Raw genomic sequence first — 15,647 nt, 5'->3', positions numbered from 1 at the left:
CTTTAGTTAGTAAGTGATAGTCGAAAGGAATGATGAAGCATGTTTTGAAGTAAGAAAATCAACAACTTTTACTCGTTTAGGTTAACAAAATGACGTGTTTTATTTAACAATTTTACTGATAACTTGTATTTACTATAGAAAAATATCTCCTCTTAAAATGTTATATATATAAGACTGATAAATTACATAGTTCACATTTTTCAGAAGCTATTTCTTACTCTGTTATATTCTCGTCTACATTTTTTATGCATTTCCTTTGGATTTTTTTGTTGTCTTTTTTGTCACTTCAAACTCACACATTCATATTTAAATTTTTGTATTATTCTTTCTCTGTTTTGAAATTATAAACACAAAATCAACAAACTTTTACCTCAAAAATTGGTATCAAAGCAGTATTCTTTGAGGGTCTTGAGTTGTGAGTAATTCAAGTGGCTTCAAATGTCAACTTATCCGCTCCACCAGTTTTTTCAAGGGAGAATTATTATTGTTGGGTAGTGAGAATGGAAGCCTATCTTCTTGCTTATGATCTGTTGAGCGTTGTGGAAGAGGAGTATGTAAGAGTTTCATTACTCGATATCCCACCTTATTGCAGATTATGCAAGACACAGAAGGGTCCATGAGGAATTTTAAAGCTCTTTCAATTCTTCATTCTGCAGTGTCTGATGACATATTCCCAAGGCTGGTGGTCTTCCAGACAGTCAAGAAAGTTAGAGATTATTTGAGGGAAGAATATCCTGATAGTGCTAACGTGAGAATGATAAAATTATTGACTCTAAAATGAGAGTTTAACTTGTTGAGAATGCAGAACGGAGAGAATATTAAAGAGTATTATATAAGAGTTATGACTCTTATTAATCAAATAAAACTTCTTGAAGAAAAATTCAAAAATTAGAGAATGGTTGGAAAAATGATGATTAGTCTCCTTGAAAAGTTTGAATCAAAGCTGTTTATGATCGAAGAAGTATGTGATCTTGAGAAACTTACTATTGCTGAACTTATTAATAAGGTATAGGCTCAAGAGTAGAGGGTTTCAATCAGAAATTATAAGATCACTTAAAATATTTTTCAAGCAAAGTAAAGGTATAAGTTTGGCACCTTAACTTCAAAAAGATGAAGGTCAGTCCTCAACAAATAAAGGGAAGCAGCCACAAAGTTCACAAGATTCATCAAAAAAAGGAAAGTATTCTCTTTGTGGAACTTGTAGTAAATCTAATCATTCTGAGAGCATATGCTGGAAGCATATACAATACATGTTTTGAAACAAGAAAATCAGCAACTATTGCTTGCTTTGGTTAACAAAATGATGTGTTTTATTTGATAATTTTGCTAACAACTTGCATTTGTTATAAGAAAATATATTCTTTTAAAAATGGTATGTACATGTAAGACTGATAAATCACAAAATAAAGAGTTCACATTTTCCAGAAGCTGTCTCTTACTCTATTTTATTCTCTTACTGCATTTTATTTGCATTTCCTCTGCATTTTTTGCTCTCTTTTTTCTCACTACAGAACCACACATTCAAATTTAAATTTCTAGATTATTTTTTCTCTGTTTTGAAATTACAAACACAAAACAACAAGCTTTTGCCTCCAACAACTTTTTTTTTTATCAGTTAAAAAAAATATTGGTTGTTAATATACATTAATGTATATAAGAGAAGGTCTAATAAGTTTTAGTCTAAAAGCCCAAGTAAAAGCTTGTAACATCTGTTTCCAAAATCATCCCACTCTATTTTTAAGTTTGTTTCTAACTTGATTTTGATTTATTTGTTTATATCAAACGTTAAATATATTTTGCAGATAACTTATAACACCCTATACTATTAATATATATCTTAGATGTGACTAAGATGATTAAAAAAATAAATCTTATTTCTTATATGATATTAGAGCTATTCACGAAACACTCGAATTTCTCTTCTTCTAACCCCAATTTGACACCCTTACTAAACAATATCATACCTTCTACCACATACCTTTTCCAAACTTTATCCATTAAACTTACACTTACAAACTATCTCTCATAGAAAACTTAATTATTTCCCATTTTAAATTATCAAAAATTTATGTGTACATTAGTGAAACATCCATTCATTTACCTATACTTATACCTGCACTTGCAAATCTAAATTTACAAATACGAAATCTTGATTAAATAATTTGGTGCCTAAGAGTTTAGATATTGCTGGTATGGATTGTGTCATCTTTATTTGAAGAAGTATTCTTATATGTGGCGGGGATGACCAATTCTTTTTAAGCTTGAGAAGCCTTACATAATACTTTTAGAGTTGTGTCACACATTTGGAAATTCCAACTTCACATAGCACTCTAAAATCTTTTTAAAAAATCAGTTAAAGAATAATTGAAGAAAGCCAAACTCATAAAGATGAATTAGTAACAGTTGAACACTTTTATCGCCAATTGAATTTAATACAGTATTTTTTTTTTTTATGACATTAAGTCTACCTGTTTCTAATTACTTCTTATGAGGTACATGGATTTTGTTTAACTCATAAGATTCTACTCAAGTTTCTTTACAAGTCTATCATGGCCAACGTGGCGTAGAAACCAACTCACAATTCTACATATTCAACTAGTTATGGTTACAATACTAATAATTTTTGAAGAAGTATTTCTTTTCATCTCATCAAATATGTGGAATATATAATCTTAAAAGTTATTATTGTAATAAATACTACAGCTGCAGGAATCAGTTTAGATCAACAGTTAATTTCAAGTATCAAACTATATGTCATACGTATTCACGAATCCTTAATTCCCAAGTATATAGGCAACTCATAATATCAAAACTCATGAACTGTTTAGAATCTTTTTTAATGTTTTCTTGCAGCATATTATGTATTTCCAAAAGCTTTAATAACTAGTTCTTCCTTTAGGAAATGATTTTTGCAAAGTCATAATTAGTAAATTCTTGTTTTAACAACAATTGCCCATCTCACTAATCAAGCAAAAGGGAATAAGAGACAAGAAAATAAATAAATATGCATATAAAGAAAAAAGTTCGTGAAATCAGATGTTTTCCGTCTCAGAAAGAAAACATGTTACTTAAAAACATAAAAGAAAAAATTCGTCATGATCCTAGAAGATAAAAAGTTGATGCATACGTATACAAATAAATACATAATTATATATAAAAATATTATTCAAATAGCCGACTGTATAGAGATAAGACATATTGGGCATGATGATGAAGAAGGCTCAGTATTTAGTTTGGCAGGCTAGCGTGAGGGTCACATGGATGACATATTATATATATATATATGTGTGTGTGTGTGTGCAAAATCAAGTCATAAACTTCCTACTTTTTATCACGTCTTTTTAATTGCATGCAAATTGGTATGATGTAACACGTCATTTTGCAAATAGATTTCTCTTTGCTTTAAATTTCTTATCTAAGTAAATTAAAGACATGGCTTACATCACAAAGCTATATCGCCAACTCATAAAGCCTTGATGCCACATCCTCACTAACTCATTCTATCACAAAAATAAGACTCATTCCTGTTGCTGCCTAATGGGATTGTCTCATCAATTTTTAATCTACCTACCTTTAATTTTTATTCTCCCTATTCTTTTTTCAAGAATTTATATATATATATATATATATATACACACACACACACACACACATTTTTCTACAATTAGATTATAACCCAATTAATTTATGATACACCCAAGAGCCAATTTCCTGAAATCTTGCAAAACAAGGATTTAGTTATTGACCTTGTAATATATTCTTTCTTTTAGAGATTCTTGTACCTAAAACTATAAATATAATATATTATACCATCTTTCCTAAAAGCAACCAAACATATAGACAATCAATGTACTAGTAGAGCATCACAATAGCCAACTATCTTTTTCAATTAATTTCCTTTGAAAAATTTTAGACCCCGCAGTGGGGACCTTTTTATTTATCTTGTTGATGAGGCACAGATGAGTCATGAGGCAAAAAGTTGATGAAGACCCAACTACCATTTCTTTCCTTTGATATGTATATATGTACACACACTGATTTGGAGGAGGTATTCATCACCATCTGATCTTTCTCACTAGTGCATGCAAACCAAGGCATTCTGCAATCACCCAGTTGTGAATTCCGTCAAAACCTTCATAGATATATATATATATCAATGGATTCTTCAAAGATGATGCTCGAGGGGAAACAGGTTATTGGAATTCCAATCATCTCACCAGCTTACTTGGTAGAGAAGACGCCAAGACGGTATCTAAGTGGATCTGCTACTTGTCAGTACCATCTTCAATCTTCTGCAAATACATTTAAGAAAGGTAATTAGCATATTTTTTTGAGAATATATAAGTAGAGATAGTGGAATTAATTAATAATTTCGTTGATGAAATTAAGACTAACAAGGTTATGGATGGGACTGCAGGGAAAGTAGAGTCGGTGTTTAAAAGAGTGAACAAGTTGGGAAAGAAAGCAGACAATTTTGCTCATGGAATCCGAGAACATGGTATGCAGACCTCTTTCGTTTTCCTTAATCAATTTCCTTTTATGTGATGTGATCAAAATCTTAATAGATTATTAATAAGTAATCATAATCTAATGAATTGATTAACTTGATGCAGTGAGACTGGCGCCAAAGATAAGCGAAACAGTGAAAGGAAAATTGAGTTTAGGAGCTAGAATTCTCCAAATGGGTGGAGTTGAGAAAATCTACAAGCAGCTATTCAATGTAAAAGATGGAGAAAAATTATTGAAGGCAAGTCAATGTTATTTATACACAACAGCAGGTCCAATTGCTGGTCTCCTCTTCATTTCCACAGAAAAGGTCGCGTTTTGCAGCGAGAGATCGATCAAGATCACTTCTCCAAATGGAGAATTACTCAGACTTCATTACAAGGTGATGATTCCTCTAAGGAAGATAAAGAGAGTTAACCAGAGCGAGAACACAAAGAAACCATCTCAGAAGTACATGCAGATTATAACAGTGGATGATTTTGACTTCTGGTTCATGGGCTTCTTGAATTACAAGAAAGCTTTTAAATCTATTCAGCAGGCGATCTTCTCTCATCAGCATGCATTGTAGATGATTTATTCATTATATATGTGTCTGATCACTCTCTGGATGATCATTTCATTCACTGCAATTTTTCCTCTCTGGATCCTAGATAGAGAGTTTCAAGATTGTATAAATTAAATTTTTATCTTTCTTTTAATATATATATATATATACATGCTCTGCGTATATATGTATTGATATATTGAGTCTCTTGTCCTTCTTTCGTTGGGCTCTAAAAAGAAATGTAATTTTTGTTCATCAATATATATATATATATATATTGTCCTTCTCATGTTGAATCATTATTTAGGTTAAAGAAAAAAAAAAAAGAAAAAAGAAAACTGATCAAAATTAGAAAAAGAGTTAAAAGATGAGTTAAGTTGTGATGCTACATATAAATATATTTGAAGTGTTATGATAACTTAAAAAACTCAAAAGACATAAATGAATGGTTTATGCGTGGTGTACATCCATTACATATATATATATATATATATATATATATATACTTTACATTGAATTATTCACCCAATTTCTTTGACCCTTTTAATATATATATATATATATTTTTTAACCATTCACCTTCAATAACATTAGCAAGCCATTTCTGTTTTTTCAGACAGAGGAGCAGGAGCTGGTCAATTTGCATTGGTAACATTTTTAAAGGAATGGAGTCTTTTTCACTTCTTAAACATTATAATTGTAAATGCTAATAATGATTATATATAATTTACTTAATTGAGTTAATTAAACATTTCTCTTTTTTTCCTTTTTTTAAATAACATAATAATAACACTTATAATAATAAAAATAAATATATATTTAATGTGAAGGTTTAGAACATTGAAAAATATTTCTCTTAGTATGAGAGAATAAAAAAGAACATGTTAAAAGTGGAGCAGCCATGTGCAGAGTGTATAATTGTTAAAAGCTCTAAACAATTGTTCATCCCAAAATGAGTACTCTTCTATTCCACTTTAATTTTATTCGAAAGAGAGAAATTTAAAAAAAACTATATATATATATATATATAAAATTAAAATCTTAATTCTATTATAAAATTTAAAATACGCAAAGAATTACAACAAAACTATATAGTAAAGAGCATACCTAATGAATATAACATTCATACCAACTAATAAAAATCAAAATCATTATAAAGTTTAAAAATAAAAGTATACCAAGTCCAAACTTGGATGAGAAATTACCAAACATTCGATGCATATATACTAATAATAATAATAGGGATGACCACAAAACCTACACGTGCTAGGAACGTAAATTTCAAATATTAGTCATCAATTGTAGGAACATATATTAATACATAATTAAGAATTACATTAAAATAATTAATTAATTTTGAAAAATAATTAGTTAACCAGAATAAATATTTCATAATAATATCTACTAAATTTCTTTTATATATATATATACACACACACACACACATTAATACCAAATTAAATCTTTAAGTTTTTCTAATTTAATGATGGATTCAACAACAAAGATATCAACAATTTTAATTTGCTATAGATTTATCACGAGATAATTTACTTAAAAAATTCGTAACGATCTCAATAACCAATAAAACATCACAATAATTTTGTTGATAAATTTGATGGAATTTTTTGTGACGATAAACTATATGACGAATTATGTTTGCAAATTCCAAAACGAAAATAATTTGTTGGATAGCATTAAGATTCCAATCACTCAAATAAAGTATCTCGCTAAGTTTTGTTTTGTTTTTTTTTTATTTTTTTAAGTGTATAATCATTAGCCTCTAGTTTATTGATACAAATCATTTGGAGATTACGTATGAAACTGTTTGTATTAATTCAAGCGATAAATATATGTTAACACAAGATTATAAGGATCAAAAATCATAATTACAAATCTTGTAATATGATTCCGGTGATAAGTGATTCTGGCCTCCTCCTTGCTTTTGTTTGATGTTGTCACCCCACAAAACAAGTCCTGAGTAGTCAACACCCCCATGTTCATAGTCATTTTATTATTTTTAGATCAGTACAAAAGTTGTATGTATCGCTATTTATAGCGCTAAAGTTGTGTATATCATATTATCCAACCATCTGTGCACTGAAAAAAAAAAAAAAAATCTGTGAAGAAAAAACTTCTACACCCTATACTTTCTCTTCTCTGCTTTGTAGATAATTTCTCGTACGTATCTTCTCCCACCACCACTACAGCTACCAAAATCATCTTGTTTGAAAGGTTTCTTGAAAGTAATCTACGGTTAGTCAAAAAAAAATTACATAAAAACTCAAGCAATAAAGTTTTCATCTGTATCATTTTGGTCTGGTCTTGTTATAACGATTTGAAGATGGTGAATTCAAATTGAAAAATATTTTAACAATCCCAGTTATGGACTGATACTGAATAAGTTTCTACTAATTAATAAATGGATATATTACTACAAAATTTATGTTATTCATATTTTATTTTATTAAAATCTATACTCTGCAACTTTTTTTTGGTATAGATTTTGTTATTTATTTAAGTTGAGTTGTTAGTTCTAGATTATTATCCTTTTGTTTTCATTTCTTATTTGTTTAATCTTAGTTTTCTGTGTTTGAAATAACTTCTACTTGCCTTGTAAAAATCATGTCTAACAATGTATGCAACTTAAAAAATATACATCTAACGAACACAAAAAACAGATTACTACCAACGTCCAAACCTTTGCTTACAACCTTATGTTACATCACAAACCTACTTGTAATAGAGAATTCTGAATTCCCTTTTTCACTTTTTCACGAATAGCAAACTTTTAGAAGTTAAATTACCTGTTTTTTTTCTTAAAACCCATTTAGGCTTTATGATTGGTTGCTTAATCATTTAGGACCAATTAGCAATTTCATACCATAATTCAACAGAGATGTTCTGCTACACAAACACTCAACAAACAATCTTGAGAACGAGAAAATATGGCAGGCAGAAAAACAGTATTTATCTCAAATTTATCAAAACCAGATAACAACTCTTGTCTTAGTAAATTTTCAGCTCTATAGTCTAAAAAAAATTGGGAACTTTCATCAAAGACAAGCCTCTAAACTGTAAACTGGCTACCTACTGACCAAACAGATATCAGTACTTAACGGCGGCAAGAATGTCCAGTTGTGAGCCAAGCTTCTCCTCTGCGGCCTTCTCAGCCTTCAACCTAAGTTTCACCAACTGCTTCTTCCTCTCATAGACCACATGAGACCTCTCCTTCCTCTTCTTCTCAAGCTCCTGCACACAAGAGAGTGAATGGAAGGCATAAAATTACATGAATTTCAAGCTATATAGGATGCAATCTTGTTTATTATTAAAATATCACATGAAAACCCCTAATGAATTAACTCATTTTAGACAAGTAATCAGAATCTAATATAACATAAACTCAAGAAACATTATTCTATAACTCAAGCCAATATTCTGACATAATATCAGAGAGATCAAACTCATCTTTACTAAACTGCTAGGTAGACAATTCATTCGACAACCTAATATAGTTACTAGAAACTCACCGTGCTGTGTATATAATACGAGTATTATCCTAATTTGTAAATTTTGATGAGTATAAACATAGTAGTCCATTTCATATAACGAGATTATTAAGGAATCAAAGAAATGGATGTACCAGAAGACAGCTAGCACAGTGCAACAACAGAGAATAGCATGGCGCTGTTTAATGCTGGTCAAATTTATTTATGCTTCGGAAACATTAACATAATCCACTTCAAATTAAGAGAGTTACACCAGCAAGAAGCAACAATGGGAGGGATGCAAGATTTGTAAAGCATCTTTTGAAGTCTTTGATAAGAGATGATAATTGGTCATAAAGCTGCACTACATCAGTCTGACATGTAAACATTGCTATATCTAAGGGATTCTGTCAGATTTAGGAAGAATCAGGATTGACCCAGTGAACGATTGTAAACAAGATAAAGAAATTAACTTTTGCATGCTAGTAAAAAGAAATCAAAATAAGGAAGATGCTTTTATACAAAAAGTAGGAATGGACAGAATCATACTGTAGAACAATAACCTTCACGAAAGCAAATTAGCAAGAAAATTAAGCATGGAATAACAGACAAAAGAAGGGGAACTCACCCTGATGGTCTCATAGTGGTTCCATCCAACCTCAGATGAGAGGCGACCCAACAGGCAGTACTTGTGTCCCTTCTGAAGCCTCAATACCCTATATTACAGGGGAAGAATTCTTTAGCCGAATAAAAATAAGAAAATCCCAATATAGCAAAGGGACCACGTATGGAAAAACTCACTTAAGAGCATCAGGAATGACCATCCTCTTCATCTTGTCATATGGAGGAGGAATGCCCTCATAGGACTTCAATCGTGCAAGAGCAGCAGCTCCACGCTTTGTCTTGTGCGGGATCATTCTATAGCAAGAAATACACGACAGCTCTCTTAGATGCAAAAATTCCCTTACTAAATTAAGTTGAATCCTAAACTAGTGTTCCCATTATCAACTAATTGCTATAAGACAATAACGCTAACTCACCAGTTAATAAAACATCCTAACTCAGATTAGCTAAAGTTTTATAAACCAGAGATTTGTGAAACGGTTACTCAATCAAAAAAATAGAGGTAATGTATAAAAAACACGATATTTGTAAATAAACGAAACAACACAAAAAAAAAAAGATCAAACACGATTTCCTATATGATAATTATTGAAGCACAAACCAATTCAGATTTGCCTAATAGGTCAAAAATATCCAGTCAATCGTTGTTCAATAGCCCACGGTACTTAATCAACCGAATGAACAAAAAAAATATACATTCCAAAATCAACCAAAAGATGTAAAATAGGTAAAATGGAATTTCGGGGATATGAAGAGACAAACCCGCGGACGGTGCGCCAGAAGATCTTGGCGGGGGAGCGGAAGTGAATGGGGCCATGAGAGGGTTTGGTGTTCATGCGCTTGCGGAGAAACCTCATGTACTTCATCTTCTGGCGGACAAGCCCTCCCGACATGCATATCTCCTCGCATCTCACCACGACGACTTTCTGCCCGTTCAAGAGCTCCTTAGCGATGATCGATGCCAGCCGGCCAAGCATGTGGTGCCTCGCGTCCACCACCACCCGCTTTGCGCAGATCCCCGATCCGGACACCATTTTCGTTATTTTCTCAACTCCACTCTCTCTGGAGGCAGGGAACGGCGGCACAAGTTTGTATATAGATGAAGTCCTGCGTGCTAGGGTTTCTGTAAGGTTGGAATAAATATTTTTGTTCTTATATTATTTTATTTTGATATATACAAATTATTAAATTAATATTCAAAATTTGTAATTTGTTACAATTTAATTTTTAATATTTTTTTTTTTTACTATTTGATGTTTTTTATTTATTTAAAATATTCAAATTTTAATTTCTTATTAAAATATTAAAATAATTACATCATATTTAAATATTTAAAAAATAGTTTAAAAGAATAAATTAGTTTAATTTAAAGTATTTAAATATGATGTAATTATTTTAATTTTTTTTATAAAAAAGCAAATTTAAAATGTAAGAGATTAAATTATAACTAAAAATTAGGGATACGGAACAAAACTATTTTAGTTTTTCATGCAATTTTTCTACTTAACAAGATATTTTATGTAATGTAGTCCTTTGCATATAAGTAACAAGTTCTCTTTATATATATATATATATATATATATATATATATTCTTTTTCTTTATATATTTATATACATTATATTAAATATATATGAATGAATAAAATGATTAGATTAAGTTAATATTACTATATTAATAAAGGTATATGTGTGAGACATAATCTAATAATTAATCTATTTAATTTAAAAACTAACTATAATAATATTCAAGTCTATCTTATTATATACCTCATGAGCTAGTGGCACATTATCTTCTTTTATGAAATACGTAAGGATGCATAAATTATAAATATTGAAGTAGATAATCAATTTGTTCAATAAGAACTACTTCTTTTACACAGCAATTGAGGCTTATTTCATGAGTGGGCTTTAATATTGGAGGTTCTGAGGATCCAGTCGACTAAACACGAATCAAAGCTTTCTTTTTAAAATTCCAATTTCATTACAGGCTCTTTTAACTCCCCATTATGGCATTTCATCTTAAAACTTGAGGGTTTAAGGAGATTTTTTCCGTCGAGCGAGGAAGTGAGCGTCTCAGCGTCGTGGTCTTCCACCGGCGTCATCACAAAATTCGAGTCATGGTCGTTGGGTTAAGGAGATTTTTGTCCGTCGAACAAAAAACTTTTCACATTGTAAGGGAAGGAAAGGGGATAAGGGTCTTTGAGAATGGTTAGTGATTTCAGAAATCAATCATTTTTTTCACAAATAGGATGTGGAGTGGTCGATACAATGTTTCTGAGAATTTAGATGGGAGACGGGGGAGGTCGCGTGGGGGAGGATTTAAAGTAGTAGCTGGAGGACATTGTCGATGGCGCTGAGTAGCAGCAATAGGAGAGGGCACTTATTGGTGCTTTCTGAAGGGAAGGAGGGGCTGAGGGAGAGGATGAATAGGATTTTCCTACTAGAGGGGCATAAGGCGGACAACTAGTATAGATGATGGAGGCGATCCACGAGGTGTTTAGCATCAAGTTGGTGCCTCCGCAATGGGTTACGAAAAAGAAATATTTGATTAAAAAGTGCAAGGCTTTCTATCTAGTCCAATGTATTGCCACTAAGAATTCGATGTCCGGGATGCATAATGGAGCTGGGACTGCGATTGGAGCCGATTGATTGCATCTTGCACGCCGAACCCCTAACGCAACTAGAGAGAGCTGTTATTCGGGTGGAGAGAATGAGATCCAAACCTGCTACTAAACCCGGGTCTACTCAAATTCAAAATGGTATCTCTTAGAGGGAGCGAAACACAATCGATTCGGGGGTGGAAAAAAAAGTAGTATTTGGCCTGGTGTGGAGGAGGAGAGAAGCGGAAAAAAGGGAGAATATCTTATCTCGAGGTCAAAAATTAACCCATGACCTAGTTCTGAAGATTATTCGAAGCAGGGAGGATATCAGAGAACGCAGATGGCCAAATCAATAGGATGCATTAAGAACTTGAGAGCCGAAGGTGAGTTTATGAATTTGGCTTTTTGTTTTTTGCAACTAATGTCGGGAGAGTTTGAAGCTCTTTCGACAGCATCCTCACTTCAAGAGGTGGGGATGGTGGGGCGAGGTGTGGGGTTGGTGATGGATGCAGAGGAATTTTTTGAGCTTGAGATGGATAGTTGGGGAGATAGTGTTAATATCCTGAAATTATTCGGTGTCTCTATTCGTGCATGATAAGGGTATTAAGCATGTGAATGTATGTAGAAAGGCATGATAAAGGGTATAAATAGGAAAACAAAAATAAAGAGATATTAACAAGCATGAGGTGTCATTGCTTTGGATGATTATGCTCAAATTATACAAATGTACTTACACACGCATATAATTATATATGTAGCTGAACACAACTGAATCGATTAAAAGAAATAGTGGTTATGAGAAAATAAAGAAGAAAGTGGAGTACGAGGTGTGGGTTTTTTAGATTTAAGGGTCATGATAAATATATACATATAACTATGCATATATATATATATATATATGGGTGTTAAACCCGAACGATTTTTGGAGCAAATTAAGAAGAGGAAAAACGTGAAATTAGGAAGGATTTTGAGTGGCGATGAAGACCAAACCTTGGCCTTCACTTGTGGAGGAAAAAAAAAGCAGTGTGTGAGTGGATTTTGATTTTGATGTGAGGTTGCAACAGAGGAGAAAAATGAGATGAGTCATGAATTAAGGAATGAGGAGCTGTGGGAAAATTAGAAAACGGTGATGGAAGTGGAAGGGCGCTTAAGAAAACATGGTGGAAATGCTTCCACCATGCCTGCCACTTGTCCATTTCCTGTGGTTTCTTCTTCCCTATAAGAATAGGAATCATTTAGCAAAAGATGAAGAGAAGAAAAGAAAAGATGAAGAGAAGAAAAGAAAAGAAGAAGAGAAAAAAGCATTAAGAAAATATTATTTGAGAGAAGAAAATCTTGAGAAAATTACCGAAGAAATTCCAAGAGATTTTTTAGGGATATTTTGGAAAAAAAAAAAAATAAGAATTAGGAAATAAGAAAGAAAGAATGAAGGAATTGTGGGTCAAATTGTAAAGAAAATAAGATTAAATCAGACCAACCTTGGAGGTATAATTTTTAAATTTTTGTAAATTATATAGTTTTAATTTTAGAATTAATGTTTGAATATCAATCAAAAGAGTATTATTTGAAGAATAAATGTACATATAAAATAATTTAAAATTTTACTTAAATTTAGAAATTGAAATGGAGAAAATAATTGGGGCTAAATTTTTTAATTTAGTACGATACCGCGCTACGGTTGAGGTAAGAACAACAGTATTTTTTTGAATAATTTTAATATCATTTCTAGATGTATTTAGAAAGTGAATTCTTTACAAAAATAGTAAAAAGTGTTGTTTTAACTAAATGTAGAAGTTTGTGTGTGTGCATGAAATTTTTTAGAAATTAATGAATGTTTTCTTGGTTGATTTCTGTTAATTGATGCTTGCTAATATGTTTTGATGTTTTTAGTCTTTGGATTAAATCATCACATGGGAGAAAAATGAAAGTTTAGTAAATTAAGGATGAATTGGTTAAAATAAAATGTAAATAACCTAATTTAGGAAAAAGTAAATGAAAATAAAATAAATAAATTGAGTAACTAAAACAATTAATATTGGTACATCTAAATAGGAGAATTAGAATGGGATTAAAATAGGTCTAAAAATGTAATAATACAGAAATTAAATAAAGTAGGTTAAAAACCTGTAAAATGATTACTTAAAAAGGCATTTTTCTTGCGTATGCTTGTTTAATGTATGAATTAATTATAATGTAATGCATGTTTACAATTTAGTTAGTTAAATAGTAAAAGGGATAGGAAAGGTTATGGAAGTACATGAGAAGGGAAATGGGGGAAAATATAATAAAGTTAGGAATGATTAGGTTTAGGATAGTTAGAGTGTTGTGTCTAAAAAGGAAATAAGTCAAGAGTCTAATAAAACTTAACTCTACCAAGCAATCTAATCAAATTCAGTTTATCTGATTTTCGGGAGGGACCCCAATTGATTGTTTTATATCGATTGACTTTGAAGAGCTACTGTACTATGGGTGCAACAAGTTATTGGTTCCACTACGTGGAACAGTTCAATGTTTCTGGGAGAAAAGGCTGAACTTGATTGGGATTCACATTTTGGGGCTCAAGGGTGTGGATCATTAAGACCAGAGTGACTGTGGGATGGCGCCCTGAGAGAAAGAGTGATTGCATGCCGTTACAAGTAATATATATAAATTGTTATTGATTGCTATTAGTGCACTCATTCATAGATAGTGGTGTCTGTATTATCCTCTTTATAAATAGATGTTAAGCAGCTGCACACGCAGGATTGGCAATGTGAACTTAATTGAAGATTAAATATAAAATACTTAATAAAGAATTAGAGTCACCGAGTCAGAGTTAGTCTAGGTGTGTGTATAGAGCTTGCATGTGATTGATTGGGTGTGTAATTGCATGGAGAGTTGGGGACCAAAAGACAAGAACAGTATGATATCAGAAATTGCATGTTATCGATTGTAGAGTAGGGATTTTAGGATAGGGATCGACTGATGGATTGATTGATTGATTGTTATTATTTTATTGATGAAAGGTTTTCATAAAAAACTCAAATTGTATTTGTAAAGGGTTTTCATTGAAAAACATTAAAATAAATTTCAAAACATTGTTGTGGCATGTTAGTACTGTGTTTCTTATTAAGTTACTTGGAACTCACCCCAATTCATATTTTCTTTTCAAGTTAGGCAACCCTGATAAAGTCAACAGCCAGTGAAGGCGTGACAAAAGTCCTTCAGCCTTGGGTTTGAATTTATTTTGTAAGGGTTACAGTAGTTTAAGTTTAATTTGCTTATCTCCATTGTCTCATGTGTATCTGTAAATTACATTTGTAATTTAGTTCAAGTAATGAGTTACTAAATGTAATCCGCTACATTTAAATGAAATTTTCGGGTTGCATGTTTTGGTGGGATTGATTGGCGACTGTTCTCGAGAATATGAGAACAAGACATCATAGTTGGTATCAGAGTAATATAGTTTAGGATCATTCATTGTACATAAGACTTAGTAATAAGAACAATGGGGCAAGTCTTAGTCATATGAACAAGGGGGGTAGGTTACGAGTATCAAGCATAAAAAATCTAATTTTATAATTTTAAGAGTCCTTTTAGAACTAGGAATTGTAGCAACATGGATGTAGGAGTCAGTATTGACATTCTAGAGTTCAAGAGAATTTTTTACTTAAATTAATTAATTAAAGAAAGTTAGAATCATAAAAAAAAAAAAAAAAAACCAAAGGAGAAAGAATTCCTATTTCTAGCTAAATTCTCCTCCTTAATTTTCTCATGAATAATGTTAGATTTTATCCTAGATTTTTTTTCTAGATTTTCTCCAAGATTTTCTCATGGAAGAGAAATTGTTTTCTACTTTAACTTGGAAGCTTTTAAGGCATCTTCAACTCAACTTATTCAACAACAAT

At 31.4% G+C, this 15,647-nt stretch overlaps 2 protein-coding genes and 1 non-coding gene across 3 annotated transcripts; 1 reads left to right on the top strand and 2 right to left on the bottom strand.

Annotated features, from left to right (window-relative positions):
* Positions 1 to 3,657: 3,657 nt before the first annotated feature.
* LOC110808619 (putative GEM-like protein 8) lies at positions 3,658 to 5,247 on the top strand. The gene is made up of 3 exons (XM_022034163.2): positions 3,658 to 4,313; positions 4,418 to 4,498; positions 4,614 to 5,247. The coding sequence occupies exons 1-3, from the start codon at positions 4,157 to 4,159 to the stop codon at positions 5,072 to 5,074; spliced, it is 699 nt and encodes a 232-aa protein (XP_021889855.2). The 5' UTR covers positions 3,658 to 4,156; the 3' UTR covers positions 5,075 to 5,247.
* Positions 5,248 to 7,996: 2,749 nt separating this feature from the next.
* On the bottom strand, positions 7,997 to 10,294 carry LOC110808642 (large ribosomal subunit protein uL13w). The gene is made up of 4 exons (XM_022034191.2): positions 9,922 to 10,294; positions 9,337 to 9,453; positions 9,164 to 9,251; positions 7,997 to 8,299 (listed from the first exon to the last, which is right to left on the bottom strand). The coding sequence occupies exons 1-4, from the start codon at positions 10,191 to 10,193 to the stop codon at positions 8,156 to 8,158; spliced, it is 621 nt and encodes a 206-aa protein (XP_021889883.2). The 5' UTR covers positions 10,194 to 10,294; the 3' UTR covers positions 7,997 to 8,155.
* On the bottom strand, positions 8,683 to 8,823 carry LOC148253330 (small nucleolar RNA snoR137). The gene has a single exon (XR_015812981.1). It is a non-coding gene; the product is annotated as a small nucleolar RNA snoR137 (small nucleolar RNA).
* Positions 10,295 to 15,647: the final 5,353 nt, after the last annotated feature.

This window comes from Carica papaya, chromosome 6 (assembly GCF_054855325.1).
Source record: "Carica papaya isolate Zhongbai chromosome 6, ASM5485532v1, whole genome shotgun sequence".
Lineage (NCBI taxonomy): Eukaryota > Viridiplantae > Streptophyta > Magnoliopsida > Brassicales > Caricaceae > Carica > Carica papaya.
The sequence above is the reverse complement of the archived record's forward strand: the minus strand, read 5'-3'. Positions and strand labels throughout refer to the sequence as shown.

Excerpts from the sequence above, each read along its gene's own strand:
- LOC110808642 (XM_022034191.2), bottom strand. The coding sequence starts at position 10,193 with ATGGTGTCCGGATCGGGGATCTGCGCAAAGCGGGTGGTGGTGGACGCG. Across the intron at positions 9,454-9,921 it reads TTCTGGCGCACCGTCCGCGG|AATGATCCCGCACAAGACAA; the intron begins GTTTGTCTCTTC and ends TTCTTGCTATAG. Across the intron at positions 8,300-9,163 it reads ACCACTATGAGACCATCAGG|GAGCTTGAGAAGAAGAGGAA; the intron begins GTGAGTTCCCCT and ends TCTTGTGTGCAG.
- LOC110808619 (XM_022034163.2), top strand. The coding sequence starts at position 4,157 with ATGGATTCTTCAAAGATGATGCTCGAGGGGAAACAGGTTATTGGAATT. Across the intron at positions 4,314-4,417 it reads TGCAAATACATTTAAGAAAG|GGAAAGTAGAGTCGGTGTTT; the intron begins GTAATTAGCATA and ends ATGGGACTGCAG. Across the intron at positions 4,499-4,613 it reads TCATGGAATCCGAGAACATG|TGAGACTGGCGCCAAAGATA; the intron begins GTATGCAGACCT and ends AACTTGATGCAG.